This window comes from Zeugodacus cucurbitae, chromosome 4 (genome assembly GCF_028554725.1).
Source record: "Zeugodacus cucurbitae isolate PBARC_wt_2022May chromosome 4, idZeuCucr1.2, whole genome shotgun sequence".
Lineage (NCBI taxonomy): Eukaryota > Metazoa > Arthropoda > Insecta > Diptera > Tephritidae > Zeugodacus > Zeugodacus cucurbitae.
Genome location: NC_071669.1, coordinates 58126685 through 58146154, shown reverse-complemented (window position 1 = coordinate 58146154; position 19470 = coordinate 58126685). Strand labels below are relative to the sequence as shown.

Sequence of the window (19470 nt, the reverse complement as noted above, 5' to 3'; positions counted from 1 at the left end):
GTTATATTTTTTTCCAATTTAAATTTGAAATATTTTTATTTTAAATGACTGAGTATTTATTTTTTTAATTTTTTACAATTTAGAATTAATTATTTTTTTTAATCATTATTTATTTTTAAACAACAAATTTAAACTTTTATTGCTTCACTTTCCCACATAAAATTTATTTCACTTCTCCTCCTTCTCTCATCTCTAGAAGCCAATAAATTGCTTAAATTATTTATAGAACCAACATTTATGTTCAAAGCCACATAAACGCATACAAACAGACACACACACTCATAAAAAAGCATAGAAAATAGAAAACAAGCAAAAAGCATACTCATATTACAAGTAAGGTGGCAGCGCTGCACAATTGAAGGTCGTCCTAAGCACATAAAAACATAAAAAAATTCAATAAAAAAACAGGAAAACAAATTTATAAGTTAGCAATTGCAACATGTGTATGCTGCATGCACTTGTTGCATGTGCAACCGCAAAAAAAATTTGAAATGAAATTCAGAAACAAATTGAAAAACATATATTTTTTCTAAAGCACAAGAAAAATAGTAAAAATTTCGCAATTGCGTATTTAGAGATGAAAACCAACAACAACAAAAATAAAATTTGCGAAAATAATAAAAATGCACACAGATGCGCCTTGACTGTGGCATACAGTCGACCACATTTCTCAACGCAGTTCAAGTTGAATGTCGACACGAAAATTGCAACAAAAACAACATAATAAAAGTAAAAAAAAAAATAAAAATATTTCGCACTAAACACTCATACGCACTGACAGTCAGCGAGCAGCGCTAGTTCTAGTATAATATATACAAATATATTCTAACAGCTAATTGAGTTGAGCGCATACAATTATATATTTTTGCTGTTGTTGTTGCTTTTGTAGTGCATTTAGTAATATTCAACAGCCACTATCCCACTCGCGCGCCTCATCAATCGCTTGTTTGCTTTCTCAATTTCCTAAAAGCCGCCAGAGTGCGAGCAAAAAAAAAAAAAAACAAAAAATACACAGCAACGCTTTTCCGCATCGCAGCCACAGTCGCTGCGCTTCTCAGCGAGCGCAAAAGCAAATATTTGTTGTCACAACCCGCCTACCAGCGCCAACTGTCTGACACCCGCTCCAACAATGTTAGATTTTATTAGCATCTGCTGGCTGCATTTCAATGCATTTGCTTTGTATGTGTGTGTGTATACGTTGCTGATATTCGAGTGCTTTCGCAACGGCGTCAGCGAATGTCCTTCAAATGCAATTTTGCGATTAGACGCGAAGCGCTTTTTACCGGCTAACGCAGCGGGCGTATGCGCAAGCAAATATTATGCATGTGTGTATGGGTGTGTATGTGTGAGTTTATATATTTTGCATTGCACTTTGTGAAATAGTATTTTTATGCGCTGCCGTTCTAAGCGCCGAATGCGGATGAGCAATGCTATGATGCGCTATAATGCAGTTGTTTTACAGAGGATGACCAGAAGTTCATTTAATTTTTAATTTTTATATTTTCAATTAAAAAACTCTAAAAAATTAATTTTTATTAAGTTATATTTTTTTAATTTTAATTTTAATTTTAATTTTAATTTTAATTTTAATTTTAATTTTAATTTTAATTTTAATTTTAATTTTAATTTTAATTTTAATTTTAATTTTAATTTTAATTTTAATTTTAATTTTAATATTAATTGTAATTTTAATTTTAATTTTAATTTTAATTTTAATTTTAATTTTAATTAATGCATAATTTTTATATTTTCTTAAAAATTCGTTTTATAGTAAAAAATACTAAACATTTCATTGCCAAAAAAATTTTATCAATTAAAATTTTAGATCTTTTATTTATAAAAAGAATTAATTTTTTTAGAATAAATATTAAAAAATTAGTTTAATAAAAATTTTATTTTATAGAAAATTAAAAAATAACAGATTTTTTTCCAAAAAACAATATTTTTCAAAAACATGAAATGAAAATAAATTAATTTAATTTTCTAAAAAATTAAAAAAAAATTAAAAAAAAATTAAAAATATTAATAAAAATAATAATAAAAAAAATTATAGAAATTAAAAAAATAAAAATTGATTCGATTTAGATAAAAAAATTAAGTAACTTGATTATATTAGGAAAATATTCAAAAAAAAAAAAATAAATTAGTTAAATAAAAAATGTAATTTTCATTTTATAAATTTAAAAATCGTTAAAATAGTTTTTATTTCATATAAAATATTTTTATATTTTTTTTTTTTTTTGAAAATCCTAAATAATCTTCCTCTGGTCACCTCACAATTTCATATGAACACTTGTTTTTATCGCATTTTTATTGCATTAATAAAAGCGAATGGCTTTTCGTTTTCCAATCGTTCTTCGCTTCGCTCTTCCTTTTTCTGCTTTGCAATTGTGCATACGCTCAGAATTTTACGGCATATTTCACTATTTGTTTATTTTATTTGCAGTTCATTAGAATTTTCACTTCCTAGTTGTGATAGTGAACATATGCAATGGCGACCCTTAACTGTTAGCGCGCAATTTTTCAGAAATTTATTGTATAAAAATGGCAAATTGATGCATTTGACAGCAGCAAGGACACCAGGAAGCTATAAAAATGTATCATTTCTCAACTCAGAGTATATTTGTGTGTGTATGTGAGTGTGTTTCTCTCTGTGTGTGTATGTTTGTCGAAATTATTATTAAATGCATTTTTGGCATTCCACTCCCCCTCTCAGCATTTATTATTGCTGCTTATTACTAGCTAGTTAGCATAACAGCTCATCAGCGCCGAATTACCTCAACTAGCGGTACACAGCTCGTCACATTTTGAGCTTTATATGCAGCTGTTGTGTGTTTGCTGGCGCTACAATAGTACCCTGTTGCACAAAATGCTTCCGTCTCCTTCAAATACAAATGTGAGGCGGCGCGCTCTACTCACAGAAATATTAATGCACACACACACACACATGTATATCCTTATATAATCACATGTACATAAGTGTTTATGACTATTCAGTATATAAGTATATACATGCTGCTAACCCCCTCTTCCTCCGACGCTCATTAACCCACTCAACCACTCTTTATGTACCTCGCCCCGCCACCCGCATGCTGCAGCCCAGCGTTGCATTTTACGCCACGTAAACGCCAAACGATCTTGTGTGTGTGTGTGTGTGTGTGCTTGTGTCGCACTGTGTGTCCGCCCGCAGATACTTTCGCAGCTTTTCGCATTGCATTTCTGCACTTTAGAATGTCATTGCTGGTGCTCGGTTATGTTTCGAAAATTGTGTATGGCGCGCGGTACGGTTAGCGGTCAACGAAAGTGCATAGGATAGGTTAGGTTGGATTCGGGTAAAAGTAAAAATCCCAACGTTTGTGGTATCGAATAACACTTTCACAAGATAATTTCCGTTTCATTTTTGTGCACGCGTTATACTTTTATAATCGCACACGGCAGCGGGGTGAAAGCGAATGATATGCAAATTGCAGAGTTGAAAGCAAAAGCGACGGCATATTTGGGGATTCAAGTTCTCATATGGACTACGGAACTGTACAAATATTTTAAATATTCTTATATGAACTGAATTATGGAGACTTCTCTTGTCACAAATGTGTTCTGATAAATAGTAAAAGGCAAATAAAAATTTTGTAAAATAAAATTGAAAAATTTTATATAAAAAAATTAATAAAAAAATTATTAAAAAATTATTTTACAAAAAATATTTATAAAATGAAATATAAAAAAATTTTACAAAAAAGATTATAAAAAAAGTTTGTTTAAAAAAATATTTTTAAAATATAAAATTATTAAAAAAAAATTAATTCAAATAAAAAATAATATTTATATAATTACAAAAATTTAAAAAAATAATTATTTTATTTAAAAAAAAAAACTATTAAAATATTTAAAAACAAATTATATAAATTATTTTAATATAAAAAAATATATATATACATAATACTAAATAACTAATAAATATTAATTAAATTTCAAAAATATATTTTAGTTAAAAAATATAATAAAACTACTGAAAACAAACCTTTTATTATAAAAATAAAATTGTAACAAAAAAATTAAAAATAAATTTTTACAACAAAAAAAATTTATTTAAAAACTAAAAAAATTTAAACAAAAATAAACTAAAAAAACATTTTACAACAGTCTAAAAATTCTTCAAAACCAAAAATAAACATTTTAAAACTTAAATACAAAAAAAAAATTAAAAATATTATTTTTTAATTAAATTTAATATTACGTTATTAAAAAAAATTAATTAAAGCAACGAAACAAATAACGTTTTAAGAAAAACTTTACTAAATTTCGCAAAAAGTGAATTACGTAAACTGCCTAGTACACCTACACTGCCATTTATTTGCGCACAAAGCAAAAAAAAAAACACAAAAACTGTGCATTTTTATAAAAAAAATTTTTTTTTTAATAAATCAAAGTGTTCACATACTAAAGGTGAGTTGAAAAAATAAGTCGAAAAAAATACTTTATGGCTATAAAATTTTTTTTTTATTAATGATTAAAAAAAAAATAAAAATTTTATTATAAAATCCTTTTATTAAAATTTTTTTTATTTCGATTTTTATTAAAAAAAATTTATTACCATTTTTTGTTAAAAATTTTTTTATTTAGTATATTTATTAAAATTTTTATTAAAAAAAAACTATTAACATTTTTTATTTAAATTTTTTTTTTTTAATTTTTATTAAAATTCTTTATTAAATTTTTTTATTAAAATTCTTTTTTTAATTCACAAAATTTATACCACATTCTTCATTCATACTTACGTAATATGTTACGCAACATAAACTCATTATTATAGCACTCCTGCTTAATTTTATGCATTTATGTTGCGCTGCAACATTTTCATACATGTATAAGTAGTAAGCAACATGTTGCTGAAAATTTATTTCAACGAATTGGAAAAAAATTGTTGTATTAAGTATGCTTTACATTAAAAAAAATTTTCCTTTAACTCTCAGTTTTTATGTTTCGCAACATTTTGACTATGCTAGCAACATTTCACATATGTATCTCTAAGCAACAAGGAAGCAAAAATGCTTATACAATTTCACTTTTTGAGTGACAATGTGTTGCGAAACATGTATTTACACAAATAGAAATAGCAAATAAAAATTATGTAACTGCATAAAAGCGAATTTGACAGCATTAGCGCAACAACAAAAACAATAGCTCAACTTGTGCTGCAAAATTCTTGTAAACATTTCACTTATATTTAGACACAATCATGAAATTGTGGCATGCCAATGTTAAACACACATATAGTCCCCCTTAGAATTAATTTTAAAACCTTTGATTTGTAATAGCGCACCCGAACTAACCTAAAAATACGCGAGAACACAAACCAAATTTAGCAGCTACAATTGTGCATACAACAAATGCAGCAGATTATTGTAGGGTAGACGGCGCTTTGCTAAAATTAGTAAATACGATAAAAACAACAACACTAAGCATAGACAAACAAGGAGAAAATAGAAATAGCAGCCAATGCATTAATCAACCTGTGCGCCCTTTTACTATTTACCAAAAGCTATTAAGACATATGTATATAGTAGATATGTACAAAAAATACACAAAAACATAGAAGAGTGTGAGAGCGAAAGTGCCAAAATATTAAGGAAATCCTTATAGCTTATAAAGACATTAAGTGCAGAAAAAGCGGAGAGAAGGGTTTGGTGGGGTATGCAGTCTGGCGCCGACTGCTTGCCAAGTGTATGACATGCACGCCAGTGCCTTCCACAACAGATTCGAAATTGTGTACAAGCAGTCGCAGTAGCCAATGAGTTGCTTGCCGCCTTGCTTGTGTTGTGACCATGACAAGTCCAGAGCTTTTTTGGCGGTCTAACGAAAGCTTTTTTTGCTCGAGCGACTGACAGTTGATGGCCACGAATGCAACGCCTTGGCGGCAAACGAGCGCATAACAACCCCTCTAGTTGATAAGAATTTGCAGTTGAGTGAGTCACTCAAAAACAGACACTTGCACTCAAGCACTCAAATTTTCACTCGAAAACTCACACTTTCACTCAAACTCACATGCAAGTGCGATGCATTTGTGACACTCACATAACTGTTTCTTTGCTGCGCTGAGAGCGCGCTTGTGTAGCTGCTGTCTGTGTTATCGCTTGAGTGCAATGCATTTAAGGGTACTCAAAAGCTTCTCGCGCGCGCCTGAGTGTGTGTTGGTGACTAGAAAAATGGGTCAGTAGTGGATGTGCATGAGGGCGATTGCAATTGCAACAACACTTCCGCATATGCACAACAACAAATACGAATATAGAATTTTTTAGAGTTTGAGTCGAAAGCAATTTGTTGAATTTTCTAATAAAAAAATAAATAACAACAACAACAAATAAAAAATATTTAGTCGTCAGCGATACTACCAGTTTTAGCCGCTTATTATCCTTAAATTGTTGTTGTTTTTGCAGCGTTTTCTGCAAGTAGTTTGTATGCAGTTGGAATTCTACTCATTCTGACAGCTCGACAAATGCTCGACCGACCGCTCTTACAGCGCGACTACTGGCTGCTCAGCGCCTACACATACATTTTAGTGCATTTTTTGAATGCGGACTCGCAACGTCAACGTCGCGCAGCAAGAGCGCAATATGCGGTGTATAAGAAAATAAAAAAAAAATAATAAAAATTTATTAAAAAAATTAAAATATTATTTTCTACTTTAATACTTGTTAAAAGCGTGTAAAATAGCTAAACAGCAAATTTTAATACATTTTTTTTTTTTTTGCAAAAAAAGTGTTTATTGACTTGTGTTGCTTTTGAGTTAATCAATATAAATTAAATAAAAATTCCAAACAGAAAAAATGCAAAAACAAGCTGAACAAGTGCAAAGTGTAAAGAAATTCTATTAATTGTGCATAAATTGCGTGGCGACAGTGCAGATTTGCTTTACACCAAAAAAAGTTGAAAAAATTTTTTCAGCGCACGCCAACACACGTTCGCATACAAAATGTCCAAACAGTAGATTTGTGTATGTTTGCAACCCTTCAGTTTATAAATAAACACCAAATAGTATATATGTGAAAGCCGTCACGCCGCGGATTTGAAACGTAAAATATATTTTTTTAAATAAAAGTGAAACTATTTTCCGGCAGCGCAGCCTTGAAGCAAGACGTCAGAACAGCGCAAGCGGCGTATGTAAATCAAAGTAAATTTGCTAAAGTATAGCAAAAGAAAAGTAAGAAAAAACAACAAAAAGTATAGAACACCAGCTGTGCAATTCTAAATTGTAGAAAAACTGTAAATTGAGCGCATATTGAACGCATTTGTGCGATGTGAAAAATCTGTAGCCGCACACAAGTATATAAAAATTAAAATTTTTTCACAATAACAAACGCAAATGCAAAAAAACTGTACGTCAAAAGTCAATTTGTTGCCTACAAATTAACGTGTGAAAGTGAAAATTTTACACAAAATTTTTTTTTCGAGAAAAATAAATCAAAATATATATTTTGTAATACAAACACATACACAAGTAAATGAGTAGACTTTTTTATAAATAAATTGAAAAAATAAAATAAAGTGAATATAATTTACAACCGGCCATATGCAATTTCAATTGAATTTATATACCGAAAATGTTGCTCATACGCCGCGTAGGTTCTGATAGACATATGTGCGCATAAGTGAATGGTAAGCAATAGTGGGTTTAAATTAATATTTTTAAGTGAAATAATAACTAATTTTAGTAAGAATAGAATTAAATACGGAATTTGGTGAATTTTAAATCATTTTTATGGAAAGGGTGTTGTCTTTCCTTTAATGGAATTGATGGCATTATAGCAATATTTTTGATACGAAAAATGTTTTTATGGCACAAAATAAAGGTTTAAGATCGAAAAAATATTTTTTTGTTCGAATTTTGTTCGAAAAAATATTTTTTTATTCGATCCCTTGACTCTGTTTTTGTTCGAAAAAAGATTTTTTATTCGAAAAAAAGTATTATCACTCTATTGAAATCATCCGAGTTCGATAAAAAATGTTGCTATAATATTTTATGGCATGTGGCAAATTTTTACTTTTATATTAGTAATTGATTCTATATGTTTTTAAATAGTTATAAGAAATTTAATCAATATAATAGTTCAAAAAAAAAAAAATAATAAAAAATTATTTAATAAAAATTGGAAAAAAAATATAAAAAAAAATTTGAAACAAAATTATAAAAATTTTATTAAAAAAATATTAAATAGTTACATAAAATATAAATACAAATTTAGGAAAAAATTTAAAAAAAAATTAAAATAAAATATAATTTTTTTTGTAATTTTTATAAAAAATTATTAAAAAGTTAGAAAAAATATACATAAAAATTTATGGAAAAAATTAAAAAAAAATTAATTTCACTTACCTTACCCCATCCGAATCACATCTAAAATAAAAAAATATATATATTAAAAAAATTAAATAATTAATAAATAATTAAAATTAAAAAAAAATCACAAAAGTATTAAATTATTAATTAAAAATGTTTAATTGTAATTAATTATTAATTGAAAATTATGAAATTAACACCAAAAAAATTTAAAAACTTAAAAATTATAAATTGAATCCAATACCCTTCAATTTCCTCACATTTCCTTGACTTTCGCTTTTCAGCAAATTTTCATTATTTGTGTTTTAAGAAATTCAATGCGTCATTTAATTTCACCTTCACCGTCAACAATTTGCAGTGAAAAAATCGCACAAGCAAACGCATTCAAGGCAATTTATAACACATACATATGTATATGTAGAAAGTAAAAGAAGACACCCCACCAAACAAATACATACACACCGGCTATATACGAGTATATGACCACCGGAGGGCATATGTGCAACAAAATCAAGTACGTAACCTCTAACGAGGTTACCAAATGTATTGCACAAGTTGCGCTTGACAGCTGGAGGGTCTTGCAGTACTCGAGTGCCAAATAAAGCATTTGAGTGTAATTGTAATTGAGTGGATCTTTTATCTAAAAAAAATTACAATAATTGCGGTTGGCATTGAAAAATGCGAAAATTAAGAAGAAAGAAGATAACAGAGCTGCCAAAAAATTTACTCAAAGTGCATAATGAGCACAAAAACAATTGAGTGATTTTTGAGTTTTATATAAAGTGATTGAGATTTGAAAAAATTTAGATGTTTAGAGGGAAATGACGTAGTAAAACTTGTTATTAAAAATATATTACACTAATTTCAAGATTCTAGAATAAAATATAATACAAAATTCACTCAATGAGTGCATTTCATATTCAATACACCTTTACTCATCTCTTTATGCACGCTCAATTTGCCTTTTCATTTATAAAGCCAGCGAAAAATATTCTGTATATCAAAAATGTGTTTGTGTGGCAATCAAAGCACTCACACACATTTGCATATGCTATACATATATATATAAATAAAATTAGCGACGTCAAAGAATGCAACAGACGTATATTGGTTGCGCTCACATGGTCATGGACAAATACGCACACGTGCAAAGTTTGAAAATATATTTTGTATGAGTGTGGGTGCCTACATACTCATTGGTTTGATGTAAGTTTAAAGCTTTGCGATAAGATAAGGTTTGAGTTGATAAGGAAAGGGAAGAGCAAGTGTTTACTCACGAAGTGGTTAGGATGAAGAATTCGTACACATATACACACAAGTGTTGATGTATATGCGGAACTGTTTGTTTAATGCGTCAAGGCTTGAGTGCTGTATGCAAATTTATTTATAATGCAATCAATGTCAATATGCATGTGTGTATGAGTGATGTATGCATATATGTAGGTGACTCGGTTTTCCCTGCGCAAATATCAAGTACATATTCTATTTATTAATAGACGCCAATAAGGCGAGACAATGGGAACCCAATGTCTTAATGCTATGCTGGAGAGGCGTTAGAATTGTAAAAAGGGGCGCATTAAATGCATTGATTGTGTATAAATTGTGCGCAGCATATAGCATATTGATTGATTAATTGCTTGTTAATGAGGTGAATAATGAAGAAGAAAAACAATTCAAAATATAAAAAAATGTTGGAAAAAACATATTATATATAAAAAAAAGGTTTTTTTCGAAAAAAAAAATTAAAAAAATTTTGCTATAATTTTATAGCACAATTATGCTATAAAATTTTTCGAACATTTTTTGCTATAAAAATTTTTGTAACTAATACACAAGTGAAAAAGTAATTTTATAGCAAAACTGTGTTTGCCATAATTTTTTTGCTATAAAACTTTTCCAAATATTATTTTTTAGTTTTTAATTTTTTCCTATATGAAAAAGTTAGCCAATACAATACCACGAAACCAATTTTATAGCAAGAATTTTTTGCCATAATTTTGCTATAATTTGATTTGTTATAAAGCTTATTTGAAATGTTTTTTGTTTTATTTTTTTTCTATATGAAAATGGTAAGCCAATACAAATTATAGCAAAAAATGTTTGCCATAATTTTGCTATAATTTTCTAATTTTTGGTTATTTATGCAAATATTGTTAAAAAAATATTTTTATGAATTTCAAAAAATTTTGTTATAAAATATATCTGTATCATTTACATTTCTCATCTCTCAGCACAGTATGTGCATATATACTTATAATACGCCCATACATGCATACATACAAATACTTTAGTATACATATGTGTGCTCTAACCAATCAATAAATATTTTCCTCCTACCGATCAGCAAAAAAAAAATTGAGTTCAGCAAAGCAGCAATAATGAAGTATTACGCCAGTAGGGCCAGTGACGGCAGCTAAAGTAAAAGTGAAAATGCAGCGGCAAAACTTTGCAACTGTCGTCACTCAAAACAACAACTTAGTGTTATTTAGAATATATACGAGCACATATTTATACATTTCGCACTGCCATGCAAATAAAGCCTTGGCATTTAGCACTTTTTTGCATTATTTGCACAAACAAACCCTTCAAAGCACATATATACGAGTGACTGTGTGCCCTTGCACATCCCCACCCCCAATAAAAACAACAATATAAGCGTATACACGCGCCAATAAGTAGGTAATTGGGTAGTGGCTCTCGAGTGGGCAGCAGCAGCGGCAATTACGCTTTGCATGAGCGCAACGAAAAGCGCAAGTGTTCGGCGGAAGGGAGTGTATGTGTTTGTAAAGTAATGCATCGCTCACACATACACACACACACACACACACGTACATGGTAGGAAATTTGCAACGCACTAACCTTGTCGTTGTAATGCAATTATAATATAAAATTAATAATTTATTGACCGAAGCAACAAGAAGCAGCAGTTCAATGCCAATGCATGCAAAGAGGCATATAAAAGAGAGACAGAAAATGTATTTTTACTACGTCTAAAGGTCATTAGTTCTTGGCTAGTGTTGTTGGCGTTGTTGTTGTAGTTCAAGTTTAAGGTTATCGTGTACCCTGCAGCGGAATTTATACAAGAAGACAAGCACACATACAACTGCTTATGTAATATTTAGGGAGAAATGCATGTGAGACCTTCAACTTTAACCTTCGGCAATCGTGTGTGCGAATGTGAACCGAATAGTAAATTTTTTTTTAACAATTTCGGGTAGAAAAATTTTTCTTTACAAAAAAATTACATAAAAATGAAATAAATTAATAAAAAATAATTTCATATTTAAGACTAAAAAAATAAAAAAAAAATAGTATTAATAAATATAAATAAATTTTATTAAAAATTAAAAAAAAATTGTTTTTTTATCATTTAAAATTAAACAATTAAAATAAAAAATGTTATTAATAAATATAAAATATATTTTTTTTATTAAAAAATTTTGTTTTTTTATCATTATTTATTTTTTTATGAAAATATTTTTTTTATTTCAAGAATTAAAAATAAATTGAAAAATATTTTAAATGTTTAGATTTTTTTTTAATTTTCATAAAACTTTAATATTTAATTTTATTATGAAATAAAAAATTAAAAAATAATTTAATAAAAGACATATTTAAAATACTGAAGAAAAAAAATTAAAAATTTAAATTTAACAAAAAAAACTAAAAAAAATGTAAATAATATAGAAGCAATTTTATATGAAAAAATATTTAAAACAATATTTAATTTAATATTTTATTAGAAACTTTTTTTTTATTCCTAAAATTTTAAAATTATTTTATAATATATGATTATTATAAATTTTTAGAAAATAGTAATATTATAAAATATAAATATTGAAAATTAATCCACATTTATTTAGAAAATATTTTATAAAAAAATTAAACTAATTTAAACCTTGATTTTTTTATTTCAACTAATTTTTACCAAGTTTAATTTAATTTTTTCTTTTTTTTCCAGAAAAATTTCAATATAAAAAGTCATTTCGTAACGGACTAAAGCGGGAACTGCAACCTCCTGTATAACTAACCAAAAAAAAAACAAAAACTTTATATACACACACTTCGTCTACAGCATAAGGAAAGCGAATAAGTATTTTTTAAAGCAACAAAATCAATCAAAACAACAAAAATAAAACAAAAAACACACACAATGAACGTGCAACTAGCACAACAATCAGCAGCACATACCACCAGAAAGCATTGCAACAGCAACAACAGTAGTAGTACTAGTATTAGTCGTATTAGCAACAACACTCACAACAACAACAACAACAACATGAACACCACCGTCAACACACAACAACAGCAACAACAGCCAGCGCACAATCGCACAATGTCCACAGTGGCGGCGGCGGCGACGACGTCAACGCTGACACATCGTACACAACAACAAAGTGCCGCTCTAGTGCCGCCGCCCACCGCCTCGACGACGACGACAACGACAGCGCCGACGTCAGCGCCCATGCGCAGCGCGCCGCGCAGTCCCTCACCGGACGGCACACAGGATTACGATGTGACGCGCATGCGCGAGGAGGACTTCGAACGGCTGGCCGTTTATATAGTGCCCGATGTGCAATGCGAGCGCGGCATAGCGAATCGGGCGGATCGCACGCTGCCACGCAGCCTAACACTGAAACCATCCATGGTTTTCTCAACGCCAAATGTTAAGGTGAGTTCAAACTACTTCGAGCACATTTAGTGTTGTTGTTTTATTAATTTGTAAATTTTTTGTTGTTCTTCTTCGCTTTGCAGACTGAAGGAGTTTGGAGCACTGGTGTGATACCGCGCGGCACACGTTTTGGCCCCTTTGAAGGCGTTCCAACTCCGAATTATCCCAACGATAAGAATAAGGCGCGCTATTTCTGGCGGGTAAGCACATACAAACAATAAAAATTTTATATATAACAACAAACTAATGAGGAAACATAAAGCATAGTGGGAATATGGCTCAACAATCAGCACAGTTATAGGACATACAAAGCATTTCAGTGAACTCATGTTATCACATTTTTTTTTTACTTTAATTTAATAAAAACAAAATTTTAGTTAAATTTAAAAATAAAAAAAAATATTATTTATTTATAAATGTTTTGTTAAAAATTTTTTTATAAATATTTTCTTTTAGAAAATTTTTTTTTAACAAAATTTTTTTTTCTAAAATTACATATTTTTCCAAAAGTCTTGGTTAAATTTAAAAATATTAATAACAACATTTTTCAATAAAATTTTTTTAACAAAATATTTAAAAAAATTTTTTTTTTTAATATTTTTTCTAATTCTATAGAATCTCGAAAAAACTTCGTAATAATAATAATTTTACTTTTAAAATCCCATTATTAATATCATATCTAAACAAAATGCTGATTTTGTTGCATACTTTTATGCGCCAAGCAATTTTTTTTTTTCGAAAAGTAGCAATTACAAAGGCACTACTGGCTTTTTAAGCTTTAATAAGCAAAGCATATTCAGTTTTTTCAATAATTACTATTATTTACATAACCTAAAAGTCATTAATCCAAACATAAAACCCTATCAAAATCAAGCCATGAAACCATAAATCATTTTTAATTTACAACCATCAAGCAATCAAACCATCCCATATTCCACACTACAAATTAACTAATCATTAATGTTATCATTTTCTAAACGCTTACTTATAATATTAAAAAAATAACAATAATTTTTATAAAAATTAAAATTTTCTAACCGTTAACCAAAACCAAACTTTTTCCATTTTATTTCATGTACATAAATATATATAAATATATTCCTACCACCAAAACTACCATCACCAACTTAACAAAAAATCAAATCAAATAACAACAACTCCACCAATCATCTACAAATTCGACATAACCTCAAAAAACCAAAAAAAAAAATAAACAAAATTCTAAAACGCATTTGAAATATGAAAACTAAAAATACAAAAATTCGTAACGAAATAATCAGGTGCAGGAAACACGCCACATAACCTACGGGAACATTAAGGTACTATTTTTATGCTTTTTAACCACTTTTTTAACGCTAACTCTTAAACGTTAAGTGCTACTACTTTACGACGTACTACACGCTCGCTCTCTCTGTCGCTCTCTATCTAGCTGTCGCTCTCTCTCTCTCTCTTTTATAATTGTAAATTTTGTTTTGACTATTTTGTTGCCTAAAAGTATGCTAAACATAAAAAAATTAAAATGTTTGATAAAAAAATTAGTCTCAATTACTTTTAGCATACCTTTAGGCGCATTATAAAAATACAAAATATTGCAACAAGTACTAATTTACTGTTATTTTATAATTTTTATTTTACTTTTTATAAGCAAGAAATATTTATTTTTAATTCTTTTTCATTTTCTGCCTGTTATTGGAATTTTTAAATAATTGGTGTTTCGCTATATATACTCTGTATTAATATTTATACTTTAATATATGTAATTCTCCAAATGTTGTTGTTGTTGTACACACTTTTTGTATATAATATAATGAATTTACGATATTTTATATTTAATTTTTTTTCAATGAAAGCGAACTCTATCGCTACTTTGTAGACTGAACTCTGAACTCTTGTGTCAAAATTTTTTCCGAAAAACCCGCCAAATGATTCACAACGCCGTATTTTATTTATCGAAAAAGTGTTTTGAATCGTTTCGCACTACATGTTTTTGTTGTTGTTGTTTTTTCTTACTCAACTAACTGAACTTATTGACATATATTTTTGGCTATATCCCATAAGCTAACCAAACTTCCCCAATTTCTTTTCGTTTTCCTCTCTTCCCCTCACATGATTGACGCATTTCGCCAACAGATCTTCAAAGATGACGATTTCTACTATTTGGACGGTTCGGATCGTGCGCAAGCGAATTGGATGCGTTACGTCGCCTCCGCCTACAGTTTGTCCGTGATGAATTTGGTGGCATGCCAACATCAGGAGAATATCTATTTCTATACGACACGTGACATTATGCCCAATGAAGAGTTGATGGTGTGGTATTGTAAGGATTTCGCACGACGGCTTGGTTACGATGTCGATCCGGAGCGCACGATCTTTGGCGCTTGCAAGCAGGCTGTGTGTGACGATGATGAGGACGCCGAGGCGGATGCCGAAGATGAAGATGTGTCGAGTAATGCCACAGCGACGAGCCCATTACTGTTGAGCCATAAAGCGAAATTGCGTACGAATTCGCCGTACTGCATGCCAGCGCCTGAGATACCACCCGAAGTTGCATACAATCACATCACGTACGTTATGGGACTGCCAATACCACCAATGCCAGCGGTGGCGGGCAATGCGGGTGTAAGTCGACGCTCTATTACGCCTAGTCCGTCGCCACCCAGCTGCCGCGAGAGTAGTGCGAGTCACATGCCACAGCATTTGGTTGGACTGCCACACATACATCACGCGCAGTCCACGCAGCGGCAGTCGAACGCACATCAACATCAACTGCCTGCCGCCACACACCTGCAACACCACCAACACATTCAACAACATCAGACGGTGTTGCATCTCAAGCAAGAGCCTGGCGCGTCGTCGGTAATCGTGCGCGAACGCTCGCCAGCGAGCAGCGATTGTGGCGTGAAGGAGGCCAAGGATGTGGCGGGCTCACCGATACCACACAAAGACACGCACTATGAACATCAGTTGACGCCGAATGATGGTAGCGTGCGTTCGGTGCGCTCGGATGAGGGTTACCACAGCAATGAGTATCATGAGGATGGACTCACGCCACCTGAAGACTCGAGCGATAGCGAAAGCGAGCACAATTATGTTTTGGACTGCTCGAAGAAAGCCATTGCACCGAAAGAGACTGTTATCACGCATCCACAGAAGGCGGCCGTCGCTGCGGCTGTGGCGGCAGCAGCTGCTGCTGCAAACAGTAATAGCAACAACAATGCGGTGGTTAACAACAACAACACAGCGTTGACTCCAGCAGTGGTGTCTTCCGCCACCGCCTCTATGGATTGCGGCGGCGACAAGAATGAGTATCGCAAATTCAAGGTGAAAATGCCGCTCAAGTATGAGTTCAAGAATAGCAAATGCGCCATTAAGACTGAGGCCATGTGCCACATTAACAACACAACCAATAGCAATCAAAACACAAGCGACGAACTGCCCACAGTTGGTGCCACATCCAGCGAAGATGATTTGCTGGCCGCCAATGAAGCCACACCCGCCTGCACGTCTTCTACACAGTTGGATGACGACGCGATGGATGTGGATCATATGCCGGGTTCGACGACACAACAACAACATGCTTCGAGCACCGTCATCGTAGTAGATCGTAGTCTAAGCAGCGCTAATGGACATGCGACGCGCACCATAGTGCCACTGAATAAGGCATACTACGAAGCTGAGACCACCACACCGCCACCACCCACAGCCACACAATCGGCGTCGGCTGCTAGCGTCGCTTATATGCGTTTCACGCCACCCTCCTCGAGCATACTGGAAACCATATTGACGGGTCAGCATCGTTTGGAGGCCGCAGCTGCTGCAGCGGCCGCTTGTCGACACGCCAACGCAGCCACACCACCACCTTCTTCGCCCACAGAGATGGCTTATTCGTATAAGAAATCACATCGTTATGGCAATGCTGTCAGTCCCGACTCAAGCTCCAATTTAGCGCAGGCGCCCGATATGCATGCTGCGTCGATGCACGATACCGAAATGCTCATTGCTTCGTCACGTGGCAGTCTGAAGGACGACTGTTCGCCACCACCGCCACCGGGTCATCATGTGATATTCTCGCCGGCGCATGTTGGACACAGCGCCTTCGTCTCGGATGGTCATCAAACGCCACCGTACTCAGCATATTCACCATATTCCAGCAGTAGCGTGAATGGTGGCGCGCCGGGTGGTGGACATCCACTCTCACATATGCCCACATCCACGTTCCACTCGCCGCCACATAGCTCACACTCGCCCTTCGATCGCCAGTCGAATGCGTCCAGCGGCTCTACACCCAATCTGCACCTGCTGCAGTCCAGCTCACAGATGCTCATGCAACCATTGCGCATTTCACCACCCAGCAGTCTGAGTCCCGATGGCAACTCGTGTCCGCGCAGTGGCAGTCCACTTAGCCCGAACTCGTTGGCTGCACGCGGCTATCGCTCACTGCCATATCCGTTGAAGAAGAAAGATGGCAAGATGCATTACGAATGCAACGTCTGTTGCAAGACCTTCGGTCAGTTGAGCAATCTGAAAGTGCATCTGCGTACACATTCCGGCGAGCGACCATTCAAATGCAATGTCTGCACGAAGAGCTTCACACAGCTGGCGCACTTGCAGAAGCATCATCTGGTACATACCGGTGAGAAGCCGCATCAGTGCGACATCTGCAAGAAGCGTTTCTCCTCGACGTCGAATTTGAAGACCCATCTGCGTTTGCACAGCGGTCAAAAGCCGTACGCCTGCGATCTGTGTCCACAGAAGTTCACACAGTTCGTGCATCTGAAGCTCCACAAGCGACTGCACACCAACGATCGGCCTTATGTGTGTCAGGGTTGCGATAAGAAGTACATCAGCGCCTCCGGGCTGCGTACGCACTGGAAGACGACGAGCTGCAAGCCCAACGATTTGGAGGAGGAGCTGGCCATGGCCGCAGCGGCGACCTCCGAGTGTTTGGGTAAGTTTCCGCAGCAAGTTTGCAAGAAACCACAGCAATTATTAATGTTTCTTTCTTTTCCACAAACAGACAAAGACCTGCCTGAGCCCGACTCGCGTGAGGCCTTCGAGCATATGCAACAACAAATGCATCCACATTTGCGTCATATGCCACCCGGCAGTGGCGCCGTCAATCATACCAACCCCGCCGGTCATCCAACATCGCCACGTCTCATTTCTATCAATCCGCTGCATCAACAACAATCGCAACAACAGCAAACACATGCGCATTTGCAACAACAACACGCCGCCATGTTGCAACAGCATGCCGCAGCCGCGGCGGCTCAGCATTTATCTGGCGCATCACCGAACCCAACCGCCGCCAGCATGTTGCTTGGCTCATCGGCACAACAACAACACCATCACAGCCTACAACAACAGCAACAACACTTGCAACATCAGCAACAACAACTGCTACAGCAACAACAGCAATCGCATCCACTGAAAGCCAGCAGCAAACAACAAATGCATTTATTGCCACCAGGCGCTAACGGTAATGGCGCGAACGCGGTCAACACACCACCCGGCAACGACGCCTACATGAGCGTCTCACACGCGCATGCCGCAGCAGCAGCAGCACACGCCGCGGCGGCAGCTGCAGCGGCAGCAGCACATGCGGCCGCCGCCCACCAGCACGCGCAGAATCAAGAATCGCGTCCATCGGTGATCGAGTCCAGTCAACCGATGATCATTGAGTGCACGTAGAGCGCCGTCGGCAGCGCAAAGAAGTGGTAGCGAAAGCAAAAACAAAAAAACTGAAAATCAAACTGAAAAGTTGCGGTTGAGGTGTGCGCACAGCAGTTGAGTTGAGCGACGCGGAGCAAACGCTCAATTGAATTGAGTGGAAATGGAATCACTGTCACTCGTCGATTTCACTCAAAGGCGCTGTGGCAGCGCTGAGCTAGAATGTCTCACAACAGTTATAAAAGTGCAATATGAAAATGTGAAAGCTCATTGTGAAGCTTTCATTTCGTCGAATTTGTCGAAATGTTGTGCTTTTACATGAAATCTACAACTGAGCTAAAAATGGAATAGAACTAAAACTAAAACATTTATGGTATTATTAATTTAATAGTCGACAACGTCATTGTATAATTAGTGAATTTATTGATTGGTCTACTACGTAGCTATAAATAATTACAAGCAATTAGTTAAAATATACATTTAATCATTAAAAAACAAAAAAAAAACAAAATTCAACTCAAACTTCACTTGGAGTGCGTTTAGCGTGTGATTAGTAGTGGAAATTAAAATTATAATTTTTCATTTCTTGAAAAGATCTCAAAATTGGCAACCAATTATTTTGCACAAACTATTTTTTTGTTAAAGAAAAAAATAAAATAAATTAAACAAAATTCAAAAATATGCAGAAACCCTTTAAGTAACCGCGAGTTTTATACGTGGCTAATTATGCAACTTCATTAGTTTTAGAATATAAAAAATAACAGTAAAATAATAACAGTAAAAGAATAAC

General features: G+C 33.5%; 1 protein-coding gene across 2 annotated transcripts in view; it reads left to right on the top strand.

The window, feature by feature from the left end:
* The window catches only part of LOC105220865 (zinc finger protein rotund), a 59156-nt gene extending 39967 nt beyond the window's left edge, over positions 1-19189 (top strand). Inside the window, exons 2-6 of one of the 2 annotated variants that reach the window (XM_011197402.3) lie at positions 12300-13010; positions 13094-13210; positions 14291-14329; positions 15141-17958; positions 18028-19189. In XM_011197402.3, coding sequence (XP_011195704.1) covers positions 12492-13010; positions 13094-13210; positions 14291-14329; positions 15141-17958; positions 18028-18701 — 4167 coding nt within the window. In that variant the 5' untranslated portion in view covers positions 12300-12491 and the 3' untranslated portion in view covers positions 18702-19189. The remainder of the gene's footprint in view (positions 1-12299; positions 13011-13093; positions 13211-14290; positions 14330-15140; positions 17959-18027) is intronic. The other variant, XM_011197403.3, reaches the window with a different exon arrangement.
* The last annotated feature ends 281 nt before the right edge of the window (positions 19190-19470 follow it).